The sequence below is a fragment of the Cibotium barometz genome, chromosome 18 (assembly GCF_041138505.1).
Source record: "Cibotium barometz isolate CiBa-2024 chromosome 18, ASM4113850v1, whole genome shotgun sequence".
Lineage (NCBI taxonomy): Eukaryota > Viridiplantae > Streptophyta > Polypodiopsida > Cyatheales > Cibotiaceae > Cibotium > Cibotium barometz.
The window spans coordinates 20946286-20961705 of NC_141063.1; the positions used below are offsets into that span (position 1 = coordinate 20946286).

General features: G+C 39.1%; 1 protein-coding gene across 2 annotated transcripts; it reads right to left on the bottom strand.

Annotated features, from left to right (window-relative positions):
* Window positions 1–2146: 2146 nt before the first annotated feature.
* Window positions 2147–3229, bottom strand: LOC147629060 (uncharacterized). 2 transcript variants are annotated; one of them, XM_086812293.1, is made up of 2 exons: window positions 2956–3223; window positions 2147–2444 (listed from the first exon to the last, which is right to left on the bottom strand). In XM_086812293.1, exons 1-2 carry the CDS (start codon window positions 3161–3163, stop codon window positions 2386–2388), a joined length of 267 nt encoding a protein of 88 aa, XP_086668419.1. In that variant the 5' UTR covers window positions 3164–3223; the 3' UTR covers window positions 2147–2385. The 2 variants fall into 2 exon arrangements, with proteins under 2 accessions (XP_086668419.1, XP_086668420.1); XM_086812294.1 differs by having other exon boundaries at window positions 2386–2864; window positions 2956–3229.
* Between the last annotated feature and the right edge of the window lie 12191 nt (window positions 3230–15420).

Below are 15420 nucleotides of genomic sequence, written 5' to 3' on the forward strand. Positions count from 1 at the left end.
TTACCTGTGTAAGTGTGTGATGAGAGAGAGAGAGAGAGAGAGAGAGAGAGCTTCTTTGTGTAGAAGAGTGTGAGAACAGAGAGTGTGTGTGTGCATGTGTGAGAGAGAGATTGTGCGGGTGTGTACATGTGTGTGTGAGAGAGAGAGTTTCAACATTTGACAGTGTATGCATGAGAGAGAGAGAGGTAGAAGGTCATGTGTGTGTGTGTGTGTGTGTGTGAGAGAGAGAGAGAGAGAGAGAGAGATGGCTATAGAGAGGAAACTGATTCTTTTTTGAAACCTTGGTCGCTGCAACAACACACGAGTCCAATACTAGTAGCTTTAAAAGAGCCTTATGTTTTGAGTAAAATTGAGAAGTGTGCCCATAAAAAAACCTTAAAAAATGAGAGCAATGATTCCTATTACAATCTCCTACATAAAGTCAATATACTAATCATAATGTTGTTCGATTGTGCATGCTCTTCTCACCCATACCTAGAGGCAACTAGAAATAAGAGACATGTACCTTGGTTTTGGATGTCTAGTTACAACATGCAAGTTATTTAATCAAGTTTGTTGTAGTAACTTACCCTAAGGTATAGTAGGAATTTTAGACCCAATGCTGCAAAATCTAGTTTTCAATCTCAATGCTGAAATTGGTGCATGTTCATTTTCCTCTTTGCCTCGCATTCTAATCTTTGCATTAGCACCAAAGAATTTCACCTTCAGCTCTTCAATATTATTCACAAATGACTAAACAACGCTCACTCTTATCAATGACAGGGTAGTGCAATTGTTTAAGCTTGCGAGTACATACAATCAATATCGATGATGATACCTCAAAGTTAGGAAGGATGATTGAAATCATTCATGCAATATGATAATATTTAATGGCCTCAAAAGGTTGTTCTAACTTAATTAAAGTGAATTTCCATGATCCAACAACATTGCAAACCTAAATTGTCATGAAATCTTACAAACAAGAGTACGAGTAAGACACACACACAAGAGGGTCAATTGCCATCGATGAGTAAGACACACACACACACACGAGAGTCAATTGCCATTGATGAGTAGATCCTTACATATTCAACTCTCTTAGTTAGGATCACAAAATTAGCAGCAAAATGGCCATTTCTTCTCTACAACCTCAAGAATTGACACTTCCACGCCCTTCCATCAAACACTCCTTTTACATTTGCCTATTTCATCAAACCTCATCAAACTAGGCTTTCACACGTTTCTCAAGATAGGCTTGCCGCTATTCCCTTCACAAGTTGCTGAGGAGCCTTGCCTACCACTTTTGACAAGAAAATTACCACCAACCTAGCCTCACTTTTGTAAAGAACTTGCAGCTGGCCTGGTCTGTCACTTATATCTTTACTTACTAGGGCCAGAATGAAAATATATAATATACTTGACCCACATTTTTTTTCAGCGTCTGGCCTCTTCTATAACAGATGTGGACATTAAACAGAGTAGTCATCATCAAGGGGAGCAAGGTACACAATTTCACAATTCGTCTGCCAAATAGAGCAAAAATGCTCATTGCTTCATCATTTGAAAAGCTTATGCAATGCAAATGATGGCCCTATCATACAAAAAAAAACATTATGTAGCAGTCCAAAATTCTATTAAGCCATGGGGCAATGTGGGCTTTACATTGTCAAATACTGGTACTTGATCACAACCCCCTTTAGAGTAGTTGGTGCACATGCAAATGTCAAAACTCCATTCTTTAGCACCCACATTAGTTAAAGCAATTTGTTGATGTGTCTAATAGAGGTGAGAATTTACATAATGTGGCCTTGGCTACAACCCTGGTATAGACAGGAAATCGAGAGTGATAGGACATCTCAGCTGCATGCAGACAGATCCATCTACTATCAACTCAAACGACTAAGATAGACTCAGTTCATGCAACTTGCAATCTTTCCTTCTGCAACTTCTTACGAAACGCGCAAGGAAAAGAAATGCCTTACAGGCCTCTCTCATGCGTAGATGAAATGCATCCACAAATTACAAGACCCAGCATATACTGCACTCAACACACCTTATCAAAATCTCAGAGAGCTTGTCTGTACACAGAAAGCAAATATACATAGCACATTTAACAAAACTTGGCACACAGTACTTAAATCACTTGAAACCACAAAACAGCTGCATGTAAAAGCAACAAAACAAAGTTCATTCAAGCCACTTCTCACACACTAGAAGTACACTGGAGTATGCATGTGCAAGCTACTATTGTGGCATAGTACTAGAATGTACATGTACATGCTAATGAGGCTGGAATGAGAGGAGAAGAGTCTGCCAAAAAGGCCTCTTAGACATGGACAGAGAAACTAGAAAGACGCGTGTGCAAGAGTACCCAAAATCATAGGCTTCCAATAGTAACATCTGTGGTTACTTGTTGACTGATGATGACTCTGCTTTGTTGCTCGACTTGCTAGCACGAGCTTCTCCTGCATCCAGCAATGAGAATCCCAAACCAAGAAACCCTAGCTCAGCATTTTCCAATAGAATGCCAGAAACCAAGAAACCCCAATTCTCACCTTTAACTAAAAATGCAAATGCTAACAACACTTTAGAAGTAATGGCTCTGCTCCCACAACCAAAACGCCCCCCCCAAAAAAAAAAAAACCAAATCGATGCCAGGCCGAAGGGGCCAGAGGTGGAACCCTTGCACTCAGTGGCGAGGGGAGCCATTGCCGACGGCAGGTGGGTGCTGCAATAAATGCTCGAAACGGTTCTCTGACAAAACCGAATCCTCCTATACTCTGCTAGCCTGGCGCGCGGCAACATTCTAGGACCTCAAACATCAGCAGCAGGACTACTTTCAAGAATCTAGCCATGTCCATCACCATGGCCATGTCCCATGATCTCTGCCGTTGGCACTGCCCCATTTAGAACAGAGAGAAAACCCCTAACTAAACCAGAGATAAGGGAACCCTAATTAAAAAACGAGGGACTTACTGCGGGCATCGGCAGCAGCCTGGCGTTCGCCTTTGGTGAAGGCATCTTCGAGGGTTTTCTTCCAGTATTTGTAGTCATCGTCCCAAGGCTTGTGGCCGTAGGACAGCATCTCGTGAAAGTTGAGCTTCACAGGCTTCACGCCATAATCATCTTTTGATGTTGCTGAAGAGGAAGACGACTTCTTCGAAGATTTCTTCTCGCTCGACATGGCGTTCTCTGCTCAAAGCCTGGATCCACACCAGAATTTATCTCAAAAAAATTAAGCATTTGTTAATTCAATTTGATTAGAAAAGGTTATGCTTCCTTAAAAAAGGTTATCTTTTATTATAATCCTCCTATTTGTAAGGCTTTTTCCTTTATTTAGTATGCAAGTTTAGAGACTAGAACTCCCCATTGTTGTCCTCTTCGGAAACCCGTCGGGTTTGCAGAGTTTTTAGTGGGTGAGCCTAACGGCAAGTCCCACAGTACCTGGACTCCTTAGGGAGCTCTTGGTCGCTGTCGTGCCCAACTTTTGGGTCTGCCGGGGTCATGCCTTAAAAGGAAGTAGCGAAACCGTCTTCATCACGATCGAGACGACGAAGCTAATGACAAAAGCGTTTCTCTGCTCGAGTCTCAGAGAGGAGCATGCTCGTCTCTAACCCCGGCTCGAAAAACAAAAACAAAAACTCCCCATTGTGAATAAATCTTGTGAGCTCTTCCCTTATGTTCTCTCTTCTCCTACGCATGTTCTTGGGTGGAAGCTTATGTGCATGCTGAGGGACGCTAGTCTTGTGCTTTTGGATCCACCTTTCTTTCTTGAGTAGGTGGAAGCTTATGTGCATGGCTGAGGGAGGCTAGTCTTGTGCTTTTGGATCCACCTTTCTTTCTTGAGTATGTGGAAGCTTATGTGCATGCTGGGGAGGCTAGTCTTGTGCTTTTGGATCCACCTTTCTTTCTTGAGCAGTTGGATTAGCAATAGGTCTCTTCTTACTTCTACAAAATGTTAGCAGATCTCTCTCTAGCCCTTTCATTTTGGTAAGAAGCTCTTTGGTGTGATAATAGAGTGGTGGTAATAGAGAGATTACACCATCATCATGGAAGCATAGCTTTTAGCTCTTTGAGAAGTGCCCAGGTCAAATATTACGATATAAGTGCATAAACCTTCTAAAATACTTAGCATCAATAAGTCTTAGCCTAGTGTCCCTTTATTTTATTAGTTATTTTGAGTCTTTATATAAATGCCTTTTTTAAAATATTAGTGGATCACACTACTAATGGCATTAGTCTTTGGAGTCCCTTTTTAGGTTTGGCTTGGTCCCATTAGGGTGGCTACAGAGATAACACACCTTGATAGAGGCATGGGAAGATCAGCTGACCTAGTGCTATTTGGCTATTCATAGCTATTCAAGGAGAAACAAAATGCCTTGAAGCATAAGACAAGCTTCAATTCTCCATTACATGTAAGCTACTATCATAAACATGTAAGTATAGAACCAAAACTAATAAGAGATTAGAATATTAGGCAAAAAAACAAGGAGAAGAGAGAGTTGAAAGATCTAAACTTTATTAAAAATGAGGAGTGGCTATATCACAATATAATGACTTTGTTAACAATGAAGAGTGCCTATATTAAGTGTAATAACAATATAATGAGTAAAAGCTCAACATAAAAGTGTCTTATATACAAGGATTTTTACTCAGAGTATGACTAAGCAAGACTAAAAATAGTCCTTAATCCACTAGACTAGCTCCATCTGTGAAACACACAAAGTCTCAAGTTTTCTCTCTTTAGCATTAAGCTCAAGGTAAGGCTTCTTTATATGTCACATGGTCATAACCTAGAAAAGATAAGATTTGTTATAAGAGTGGACAAGGACACCTTAAAAAATGATATAGGATATGTTAATAAATATGGTTAATCTAATGCTGATCGTGTCCTTGAATCATTAGGTTAATGGATGCCTTTATAGCCTTAGAACCAATCTATAAATGGACCTTAGGAGAGCTAATTAACAACATTCTTAAGAAGAATATATGCATGCCATCTTTAAAATTAGTGACACACAAAGGCCATGCATGAGTACCAATGGTAGGATCTCAAATGTGGTTATATTAATGACAAACAAAGTTCCTCATGAGTATCACGAAGAAAGCGATGGTGGACCCTTAAAGTAAGAAATGGTGTATATCTTAAGGGAATCTTTGCAAGATACAAGTTGCTATACAAAAAAGGAATTACTAGAGTTTGATTGGCATGAGAAGCAACAACAATTCATAATAGAGCAGCTGCAACTCATAGCTCACTCAAGGTTGCCTCCAAATGAGTAAGTCTAGTCTACTGTGTAAAAATCCAAAGTGGGTTCAAATAATGTCTGAGAGTATAATGTGTGGCTGCGCTATTTGTGTAGAAAGAGCAAGTTGGTTCAAAAAATTGCTAGAGAAGAGAATGCCATGAAGATTGCACGTGTACAATGCAGAGAACTTGCATTCCGTATGTTCTTCAACAGCACATTTATTGGCATCACTTAATAAGCACATCACTTGATATGAAGTGCAAAATGGAAGAAGAGAATCCAATCTTGTAGTAGGAGGTTCACTAGGAAGGAGAATTGAAGGGAATAATGACCTTAAAAGATTATTTGAGCGGTTACAAAGCAAAGCACTTCGACACCGCATTTGTGTCTTGGCACAAAGCAATGCGGTCCTCGGTCATAACATCAACTCAACCACACCTCATGTGTATAGCAAGACACACCATATATAGGTATGCTTAGAAAAGAATACTTTATTCCACAAGACTGTGCAGCAATTATATGCTAACAAGACTACTTCTGAATTGTCCTATTTATTACTAGGTGGTGGGTATTGAGATGAAGGACATAGTTTCGTTCTGTGAGCTTTGCCATCACGTAGATGGGTGGGTGTTAAGAGTGAGATCAAGGATTCTAGCATATATTCAAAAGGCTGGATAGAAGAACTTACCAGAAAAGAGGTTTGGAGTTTGTGCCCATGGTGGTTAGATTATGCCAATGGGACATACCCCCTGACGAGGAGGCCTTGTGGAAAGGTATAGTCTATATTTCATGACTTGCATAGTTATCCATTTGTTTAACATAATTTTGTGATGTAGATTTACATCAACCTAAGCAGTTTGGAGCCAAGGGATTAAAGAAACCTACAGGCCATGGTAAAAAAAGGTGTAACAAAGGCAGGCACTAGCAAGCATTGCCTACAAATGTTGTAGGTAAGACAAAGAGTATCATCACAATTATGAGATCTAAAGAAGCAAGTGGGAAAGGTAAAGGTACATCAAATCTTGGCAGGAAAAAGAAAGGTGGCAAGTCAAATGTGGAGAGAATTACTCCCCATAAAAGGAAGAAAGTGACCAAAAAAAGAAAGGTTATAAGTGAAGATGAGGAGGATGATGAGATGAGGAAGAGGAGGATGATGATAGGAAAGATAAAGAGGTGGAGGAGGACAAAGATGATGACACTTTATCAAAGCATGGCACATCAAACACAACTAGTTCAGATAGTCCTCCAACTAGTAATGGTTAACTGACATTATTTTATAACTGTTGTGTAACCATGTTTTCTTATTGTATATTAGTGTTTCAAAACATATCACCGAAACACATGGCTAGTTTGGGAACCATCATTGATATAGCTGACAATATAATTGGGAGAAACATTTTAGAGTAAGTGCATCTGAATCCTCTTGTATTTTGAACATAGCTATCAACAAAGTTCTAATATTGAGTTGGCTCCCAGGCATTACACTAGGTTGGCAAAGTTTATTGCGGGCTTAAACAAGTCCAAAAATATAGGAAGCCAGCCCTTATCTTTGGGAGGATGTTCAATGGTGTGGGCAGATTTCCCAACAGGTTTGCCTATTGAGAAGGACAATCCTCTAGTCCCTCGTTGGAACATTTGGAAGAAAGAGCTTGTTGAGGCTACATGTATGCTTGCCAATGAGTTTTTAAGAGAGGATGGAATCTTGTAACCACTTGCATCGGTGATCATTTTAGTGATGTAGTGGAGACAGCAAAATGATTTAGCTCTACAATGCATTTTATATCTTAAGTTGCACAAGAGAGTTACCATTTCTTTGACGAGATAGATTTTGGAGAGGTATGAATCAACACTTTATTTTTTGTTAGTATTGGGGTATTAAAAGAAAAATCTAAATCACTGATGTAGTGGAGACAGCAAAATGATTTAGCTCTACAATGCATTTTATATCTTAAGTTGCACAAGAGTTACCATTTCTTTGACGAGATAGATTTTGGAGAGGTATGAATCAACACTTTATTTTTTGTTAGTATTGGGGTATTAAAAGAAAAATCTAAATCACTTTTCAAACAAATGAGGAGTATGTCATGAGTGTGTGTAGGTAATACTGTTGTTTATTGGGGTGTTTGTTCACCAAGCGTCTGACCTCCAACATATATGAGAGTGAATGACAATGATGCCTCAGCTATAGACTATGGGTTTACACACTTCACTGACCTTTTGAGTGAGTCACTCCACCTAAAAGGAAAGGTTACACACTACTAGATTTTTGTTGGTAATGATTCGATATAGTCATGGACATTGATCTTAAGTTTTTCTTCATTTTGGGAGGTGGCTCCTTGGTACTTTCACAATGGAGGGGGAACTAGTCATTGATTACTTTTGCAGGGATTGATGTCATGATTAAAGCATGCAAGGAGCTTCACCAACATTGTATAAGCATAGAAAATGATTGGTTGTGCTACAATCAGGAGCTTGCTCATTTGCAAGATGTGCCCATAGGCTTGGGTTCCAATTTGTTTAAAAGAAAAGAATCTAAAAATATTATTCAAGCAAGCATGCAACCTCAATTTTTGTTGGAGGCACCTTGGCGTGGACAACACCAATTTCTAGGGCATGGTGCATTTGTACCATGTGGTGCTACTTCTACAGCTCCAACTTTCTTATTATCCACCACCACCTAGAGCTATCAATACAGCTCGAAAAATTACTTATTATCCACCACCACCTGGAGAGAGAGAGAGTAACGTTAAAGGTACCTATGTGCTATGATTTCAACCGCACGCTAATTCTACAAAATCGTTCGCACATAATTGCTCGTCAAAGAAAAGCACCCTCGGCAAAGCATCTCTCTTTCCAGAGTCTTGGCAGGATAAAGGGCTTGTCATGGAAACTATGGAGGTAGTCTAAGGGTTCCATGATTACACTCAAGGTTTCTGACGGTGAGGAGAAGCCAGAGATCTAGGCCTTTTACCTTTGGTTATGTTTAACCATTGTATATATCTAACATCACATTATGTTTGGTGCTCATCACAAGCTACCTGAAGTTGTGTACTTAGGGAGTTAAATTTTCATTTATCTTGTATATAGTAGCTGTGTCTATGTGTATTGTATAGTTTCATGCAAATGCGTGGAGTAGACAAAATTCGGGTAGCTTTATGTTGAGATTTCAATATGAGGATGAAAAGCACAAGTAAGAATATTGTATAGTTTCATGCAAATGCGTGGAGTAGACAAAATTCGGGTAGCTTTATGTTGAGATTTCAATATGAGGATAAAAAGCACAAGTAAGAATATTTTTGTTTATTTTGATTTATATGCAGCCTGGGGGGGTAGGGAGCCTCTTGGAGGTCTAGCAAGCACGAGTAAACCTTCAGGAGGGGGGTGGGGAGTCTCATATATATCTAGCCAATATGGCTAAGATTTGGGTTTTAATTCCCCATATGCTTGTTATAGGAGTTTTTTTTAGCACTTTTTAGCAAGTTCACAGCTCAAAAGCATTCAAGGTTTACTAGATGAAAGGTGTCCTTGAAGGGTAAGAAACTGTGCTTTTGGTTTGTTGTTAGATGCTTTCTACATTATTTTTATATCGTCATCATATTTTTGCAACAACGACACATTCATGGGATATAATTTTATTACAATATACACTAAATCTTGGATATTGAAATGGTTTTAATTTCTTGTCTCATGTAGATGCCAACCAATGCTAGTCTCAATCAACGCAAAAGAATGCTAAGTCATGCAGGAAACAAGTGTGGAGCATATAAGACAAGTCATTGGTACTCTTGAGCACCTCACAAACTTCCTAGATGCTAATTTAGGATAGGAACTAAAGTAGTTAGGCTTTTAGAATGCCATAGTTGGTCTCAGAATATCATACCTCTGTTTATGGGTTTCATGCCATGGCTTCATTGTACATGGGATAAATGACAATATTAAATTACAATCTGAATTTTTTATTCATATCATTTTTAAACACTTATCCAATGGTTATGGGAATATGGAATCTAATATTAGGTATTGTTGATATGTCCTAGTGTGAGTTTCTTGTATTGATTAAATATCCATGTGAGTGATCATGGGGGATGTTTGATAGAAAGTCTTTACAAGTTGTGACTTGCATTGTGGTTTGTCCTTAAAGTGTGATTTCCTATGTTTATGATACATTTTTCCTACTGTTAGTAATACCATTACTGCCCTATGCAATGCCTTTGGCAATTCACCATGGTTTGTTTGTTGGTGGGCCCATATGCCATGGAAGACAAACAATATCAAAGTCACATAGACATGCATGCACACTGTTAAGGAAGAAATTTCTACGTATATTTATATATTTATACACACATTCATGCATACATCCTCGTGAAATTGTGTACCTGCACAATGTCTCCCACATGTTCTATCACTACTAAGATAATGTTCAATTCATGCATTGGTGCATACTAAAAGAAAGCAGTCTATGCATGAGTAATGCATTCTATGCAATAAAAACTATAACAAATCTGAGATAATCTATAGACTGCTGAAAAACCACTGTTACAAAAGAGGTATGAGACATGACCAAATATCCACACACACTCTGTAGCAAAACAAAAGCACAAACAAAGAATCCAATAAATAGTAATATACTAATAAACACATAAGAAAATAAAGACTCTCACTCTCACAAGCATTCTATTCCCAACTTATACGGAGCATAAAGACCACATGGACCAAGCATATAGACTGACCATAAAGACTACGTGGACCATATAAAAGAGCACACCATGAGAAGACCAACCATATAGACCGATCATATGTTGATCACATGAACTATATAGAGCACACTACGAGAAGACCAAACATGTGAAGATCACACATACAACCCATCGCATATATAAATGGACCTAAGGCCATGATCTATGGATGATACAACCCATTCCACACATGTATGGACCATCTAGGGCGACATGGATGATATGTAAAGATCTCAATAGGCCATTCTAACCATATACACGTCGTATCCACCATAAAGCCACACCAAGGCAACACTATGAGCATGTAAAGATATTGAGAAGATTGTTGCAAACATATGTGAATCACATGAACTATGTAGACCACATGGAGATGACATCAAGCATGTAAATATCATAGGCAATCCATTCCGACCATGTATAGACCACATGGACCATGCAGCACACATCATGAGAAAAGATATCAAGCATGTAAATATCTTGGGTAGTCCATTCCGACCGACCATGTATATCTTGGGTAATCCATTCCGACCGACCATGTATATCTTGGGCAATCCATTCCGACCGACCATGTATATCTTGGGCAATCCATTCTGATCGACCATGTGTAGACCGCGTGGACTAAGGAGAGCATATCGTGAGAAGAGAGATCATATAGAGATCACATAGAGCCCATCTTGCTCATGTGATGGACACATAGATTATACATATTCCACCAAGATGACATCGATCATGTAAAGATCTTGGGTAGCCCATTCTGACCATTATAGAGACCTTGTGGACCATGCAGAGCACGTCATGAGAAGTCCATTGTGAGTTCTATGAGTAAGCTCTCTAAATGAGGTCTACTTTCATTATTGTAGACTTTTAATTAGTGAAGATAGTAGTGGCTGAGGACTCGCCAATACGCAAATAAGGCACCTAAGCCAAACACACTCAACTGTAGTTGTAAACATTGCCCTATACTCAGCTTCACATCTAGAAGTAGTCACAATGGGCTGCTTCTTGCTGAGCCATGATATACATAAATCACCAAGGTGAAAGCAAAAGCCACTCATGGTGGACACTCGTGTGTCATAACATCCAGCCCACTCTAAGCCTGTAAATGCATCCAACTGTGGGTTGTGGGAATGCACACACACAGAGTGGAGAAGCTCAAGGGAGCATACAATGAGATGTTAGATAGATAATGAATATGTGATGTACAAAGATGATAACTATACCCCGAGATGGGTGTATACTAGCACCGCGGAAAAGACCTCCTAAAGAGGGAAAAAGTGCCCGACTGGTCCTAGTGTGCACACACATCACTACCAAATATGTCCCCTCTGGAGTGATGATGTGAACATGGGGTGAGCTGGCACTAGAAGTATAGAGATCCACTAGGCTCGTTGGACTATGATATGGATCCCATACTCATCCCTAAAGGGAAGTAAGTTTAAAGCTTGCAAGGCTTCAAGCTTCTCTTGTGGAAGAGCCTTCGTGAATAAATCTACCAAGTTATCATGTGTTAACATATAAGCCAAGCTGATGTCCCCTGCAGAGCATATCTCCCTAAGATAGTGATAGTGCACCTCAATGTGCTTTTTGTTCAAGCATGAAAAACTAGATTCCTCGCAAACTACAAAAGCACTCTGACTATTAGTGAAGATGGTAGTGGCTAAGAACTCACTAATACCCAAATCAGTAAGGCGACTGAGCCAAACACACTCAATTGTAGTTGTAAACGCTGCTGTGTACTCATCTTCATAGCTAGAAGTGGCCTCAATGGGTTGCTTCTTGCTGAGCCATGATATACACAAATCACCAAGGCGAAAGCAAAAACCACTCATAGACACTCGTATGTCATAACATTCAGCACAATCTGAGTATGTAATGTATGCAGCTATGATTTACCCCCTTGGGATAAAATAACCCAAAGTGCTTAGTTCCCTTTAGGTAACGAAACACCCATTTGACAAACTACCAATGCTTTACGCTTGGGCTATGCATAAATCTAGTCAATATTGATACCACATATTGAATGTCAAGCCTGGTGTTAAACAAAAAGATAAGGCATCCAACAACTTCTTGATACAAGAAGCCGACATCAAAAGAGTCACCTATATCTTCAAGACTTAGTTGTAAACCCGGCTCCATAGGTGTAGCCCACAGGTTCACAGTCTTTAAGATTGAGCCTCTTCAACAATGCATCTATGTATTTCCTCCACGTAGCATAACAATACCATTATTACACTGCCAAAACTCAATACCCAAATAATAGTGCAATGGTCTAAGATCTGACATCTCAAAAGACTTCTCTAAATTAGCTCTATAAAAGCTGAAATATGATCATCATTAGGGCATGTGAGCAGCATGTCATCAACGTATAACACGATGACCAATAAAACATCCTTAGTCCTCTTAATATAGAGGGTAATGCCAGTTGGCCTGTTTTGTAAAAACCCTATGCAACCAAGTATGCATGTGTCTTTTCGTACCATGCTCTGGGAGCCTGCTTAAGACCTTATAGAGCTTTTGATTCCTAACTTTTTTAAACAAAACCATGAGGTTGAGATACATGAGGTTGAGATACATAGACCTCCTCATGCAAATCTCCATTCAAGAAAGCAGATTTAATATCTAAGTGACATACATTCCAACCTTTATGTGTTGTTCTAATGCAATGATACTCCACACATGGTAGTCATACAACATGTAGGTGCAAAGGTTTCACCATAGTCAATGCTTTTCTCTTGCACATAATCCTTGCAAACAAGCCTAGCTTTGTATCGCTCAACACTACAATCTACTCTATGTTTGAGCTTATAAACCCATTTCGTACCAATGGCCTTCTTGCCAAGAGGTAAGTCTACCAAATGGCCTTCTTGCCAAGAGGTAAGTCTACCAAATCCCATGTATCATTTTTTAGTATTGAATCATACTCAGATTCCATAGCACTAATCCAATTTTTAGATTCCTTTGCTTCATAAAAGGAGACAGGTTCCTCTTCATCACATAAACTGGCAATAAGAGCATAACCTGCATCAACATGAGATGTATAGAACCTCCACGTGTTCTGCTAGGCAAAGGAGTGGCCAATTTGTTTTCACGTAGTGTTTGACCAGCCATTTTGGCATACTTTTTGACTCCTCAATTTCCCTTCTTTCCTCATCAACTGCATTATCCACATCAACTGCATTATCCACATTTGCCTCATCAATAGTCTGATATGTGGGCTGAAAAACATGCTAATTTGTAACATGTGTAGGCTGATTTTCAACATTCTTTTGAGTACCCAAATTCTCTATATCAATGTGTCCTGCATTGAACAATGGAAGGAGAGTGTGCCAACATACATTTTGCTATTTTTTACATGAAAGCAAGGGCTGAATTGCATCTTCCACAAATACAACATCTCTACTCACAAGGATTTGCTTAGTAGCAGGATGATAGAGATGGTAACCTTTACTTTCAGGCTACACCCCACAAAAATACATTTAACAGCTTTATCACATCAAACTTGCTGCAAAGTTGCTCAAGCGCACAAGTGGATAAGCAAGACAACCAAAAATGTGTAAGTGAGCCACAGAGGGCTTTTTACCATTCCAAGCTTCAAAAGGCGTAATTGTATGCAAAGCTTTTGTACACCTATTCACAACATATGTTGCACACGACTGCGTCTAGCCAGAAACCATGAAGTAACTCCTAAATTTTGACCATACAACGTGCCATCTCCATGAGAGACCTGTTTTTATATTTAGCTACATCGTTTTGCTGAGGTGTATAGGGCACATTACAATGGTGTTTTATCCCATGATCAGCCATGTATGCATGAAACTCCTTAGACATATACTCCTGTTCTCTCGATCATCAATATGCAAGGTACCAATCTTACATGTAGAAACATTTTGAACCATAGCAGCAAAGTGCCTAAAGCAAATAAAAACCTCTAATTTCTATTTCAATGGATATACCCAGATATGTCTGGAATAATCATCAATGAATGTGACAAAATAGAGATATCCTCCAATAGATGGTGTCCTCTCATAGGACCACATACATCACTGTGGATAAGTTGTAATTTTTGGACATCTCTAACTGAACCATCTTTGGGAAATGATGCTCGTTGCATTTTTCCAAGAATACAGTCCTCCTCACAAACATGTTTGATAGGGGCTTCAAGATGTGGTAGCTTAGACACCATGTCATGTTTGTGCAAGCGCAGCAAACTGCCAAAGTTCAAGTGACCAAAGTGTGCATGCCACAACTCAACATCACCCATTGCCTTTGTGGTAGAAATTGTACATACAACATGCCTTTGTCTTTCATATGCATCTAGCCTATAAAGGCCAAGAGACAAAGCACCAAAAGCAACAATTGTATTACCATCACTACGATCATGAACAATACATCTGTCATCCACAAACTCAACCACTACACTAGCCTTAGTAATGGTAGAAGCAGATAACAAGTTCTTCTTAATCCTTGGTACATATAATACATATGAAAGTGTGATTATTCCACCATTTACAGTAGTGAGAAAAATTATACCAACTCCTTTTACATGATATAAGGAGTTATTTGCATAGGTAACAGTGTTTTCCTGTGGAGCAAATTCAAGTGATGAGAACAAACTGCGATGAGAAGTAATGCGCTTACTAGCACCACCATTATCAAAATACCAGAGATGTACATACCGCCATGCATACGTTCTTATGCGAAGGGTCAAAACTGCACTACACAATGAAAGCCCAATTATCATGTGCATAGTTTATAGATTCTTTGTTTTCTGCATTAGATACTGACGCATCAGCTATAGCCATACCTGAGTCTTTCTTTTTCTTCTTCTCCAACCGTTTCCTGCACTCATTCATATAGTAACTAGGTTTCTTGCAATAGTTGTATTTTTCCTTTTTATTTGGCTTGTTGATGAAATTCATGGATCAAGCTCCCTAATGACAATGAACTATCTAATTAGATCCTAATCTTGATCTAATCCTATACTAATGAGACAACACTAATCTAAGGTGGATAAAAATGAACAATACTCATGGTGATGAGTGTGTGATAATTAACTTTAGTTCAGTTAGGTTACAAGATAGAAACTTGTACTCATAAAAAGATTTGAGATATTGTGCTTGTATTCCAATGCTTCAAATGTTCTTCTTTTATATAAGGAAAGTATAACAAAGCTATGATAGCTCATGTGGGATAACTTAGCACTTTAGCATCACTCATTTCAACACCCCCTTGATGCTAGATTGGGTACAATTTTTTAGGCTTTCACTCTTCCTCTCTCTCCCCTTGTGCCAGGCTACTTTGGCTATGAATTTCAGCTTGAGTGCATCATATGGCCTCATAGGCTAATTACATCACACTTTTTGTAGAGACAAGAGGGGTGAAAAGTAAAACGGTTCTTTCTCTAGAAGAGCACGTCTTCAGCTAGGACAGCTTTGGCCTCGATATAGTTTGCCTGC

Coding starts and splice junctions, on each gene's coding strand:
- LOC147629060 (XM_086812293.1), bottom strand. CDS start 3,163: ATGTCGAGCGAGAAGAAATCTTCGAAGAAGTCGTCTTCCTCTTCAGCA. Junction 2,445..2,955: donor GGCTGCTGCCGATGCCCGCA/GTAAGTCCCTCG, acceptor TGCTGGATGCAG/GAGAAGCTCGTGCTAGCAAG.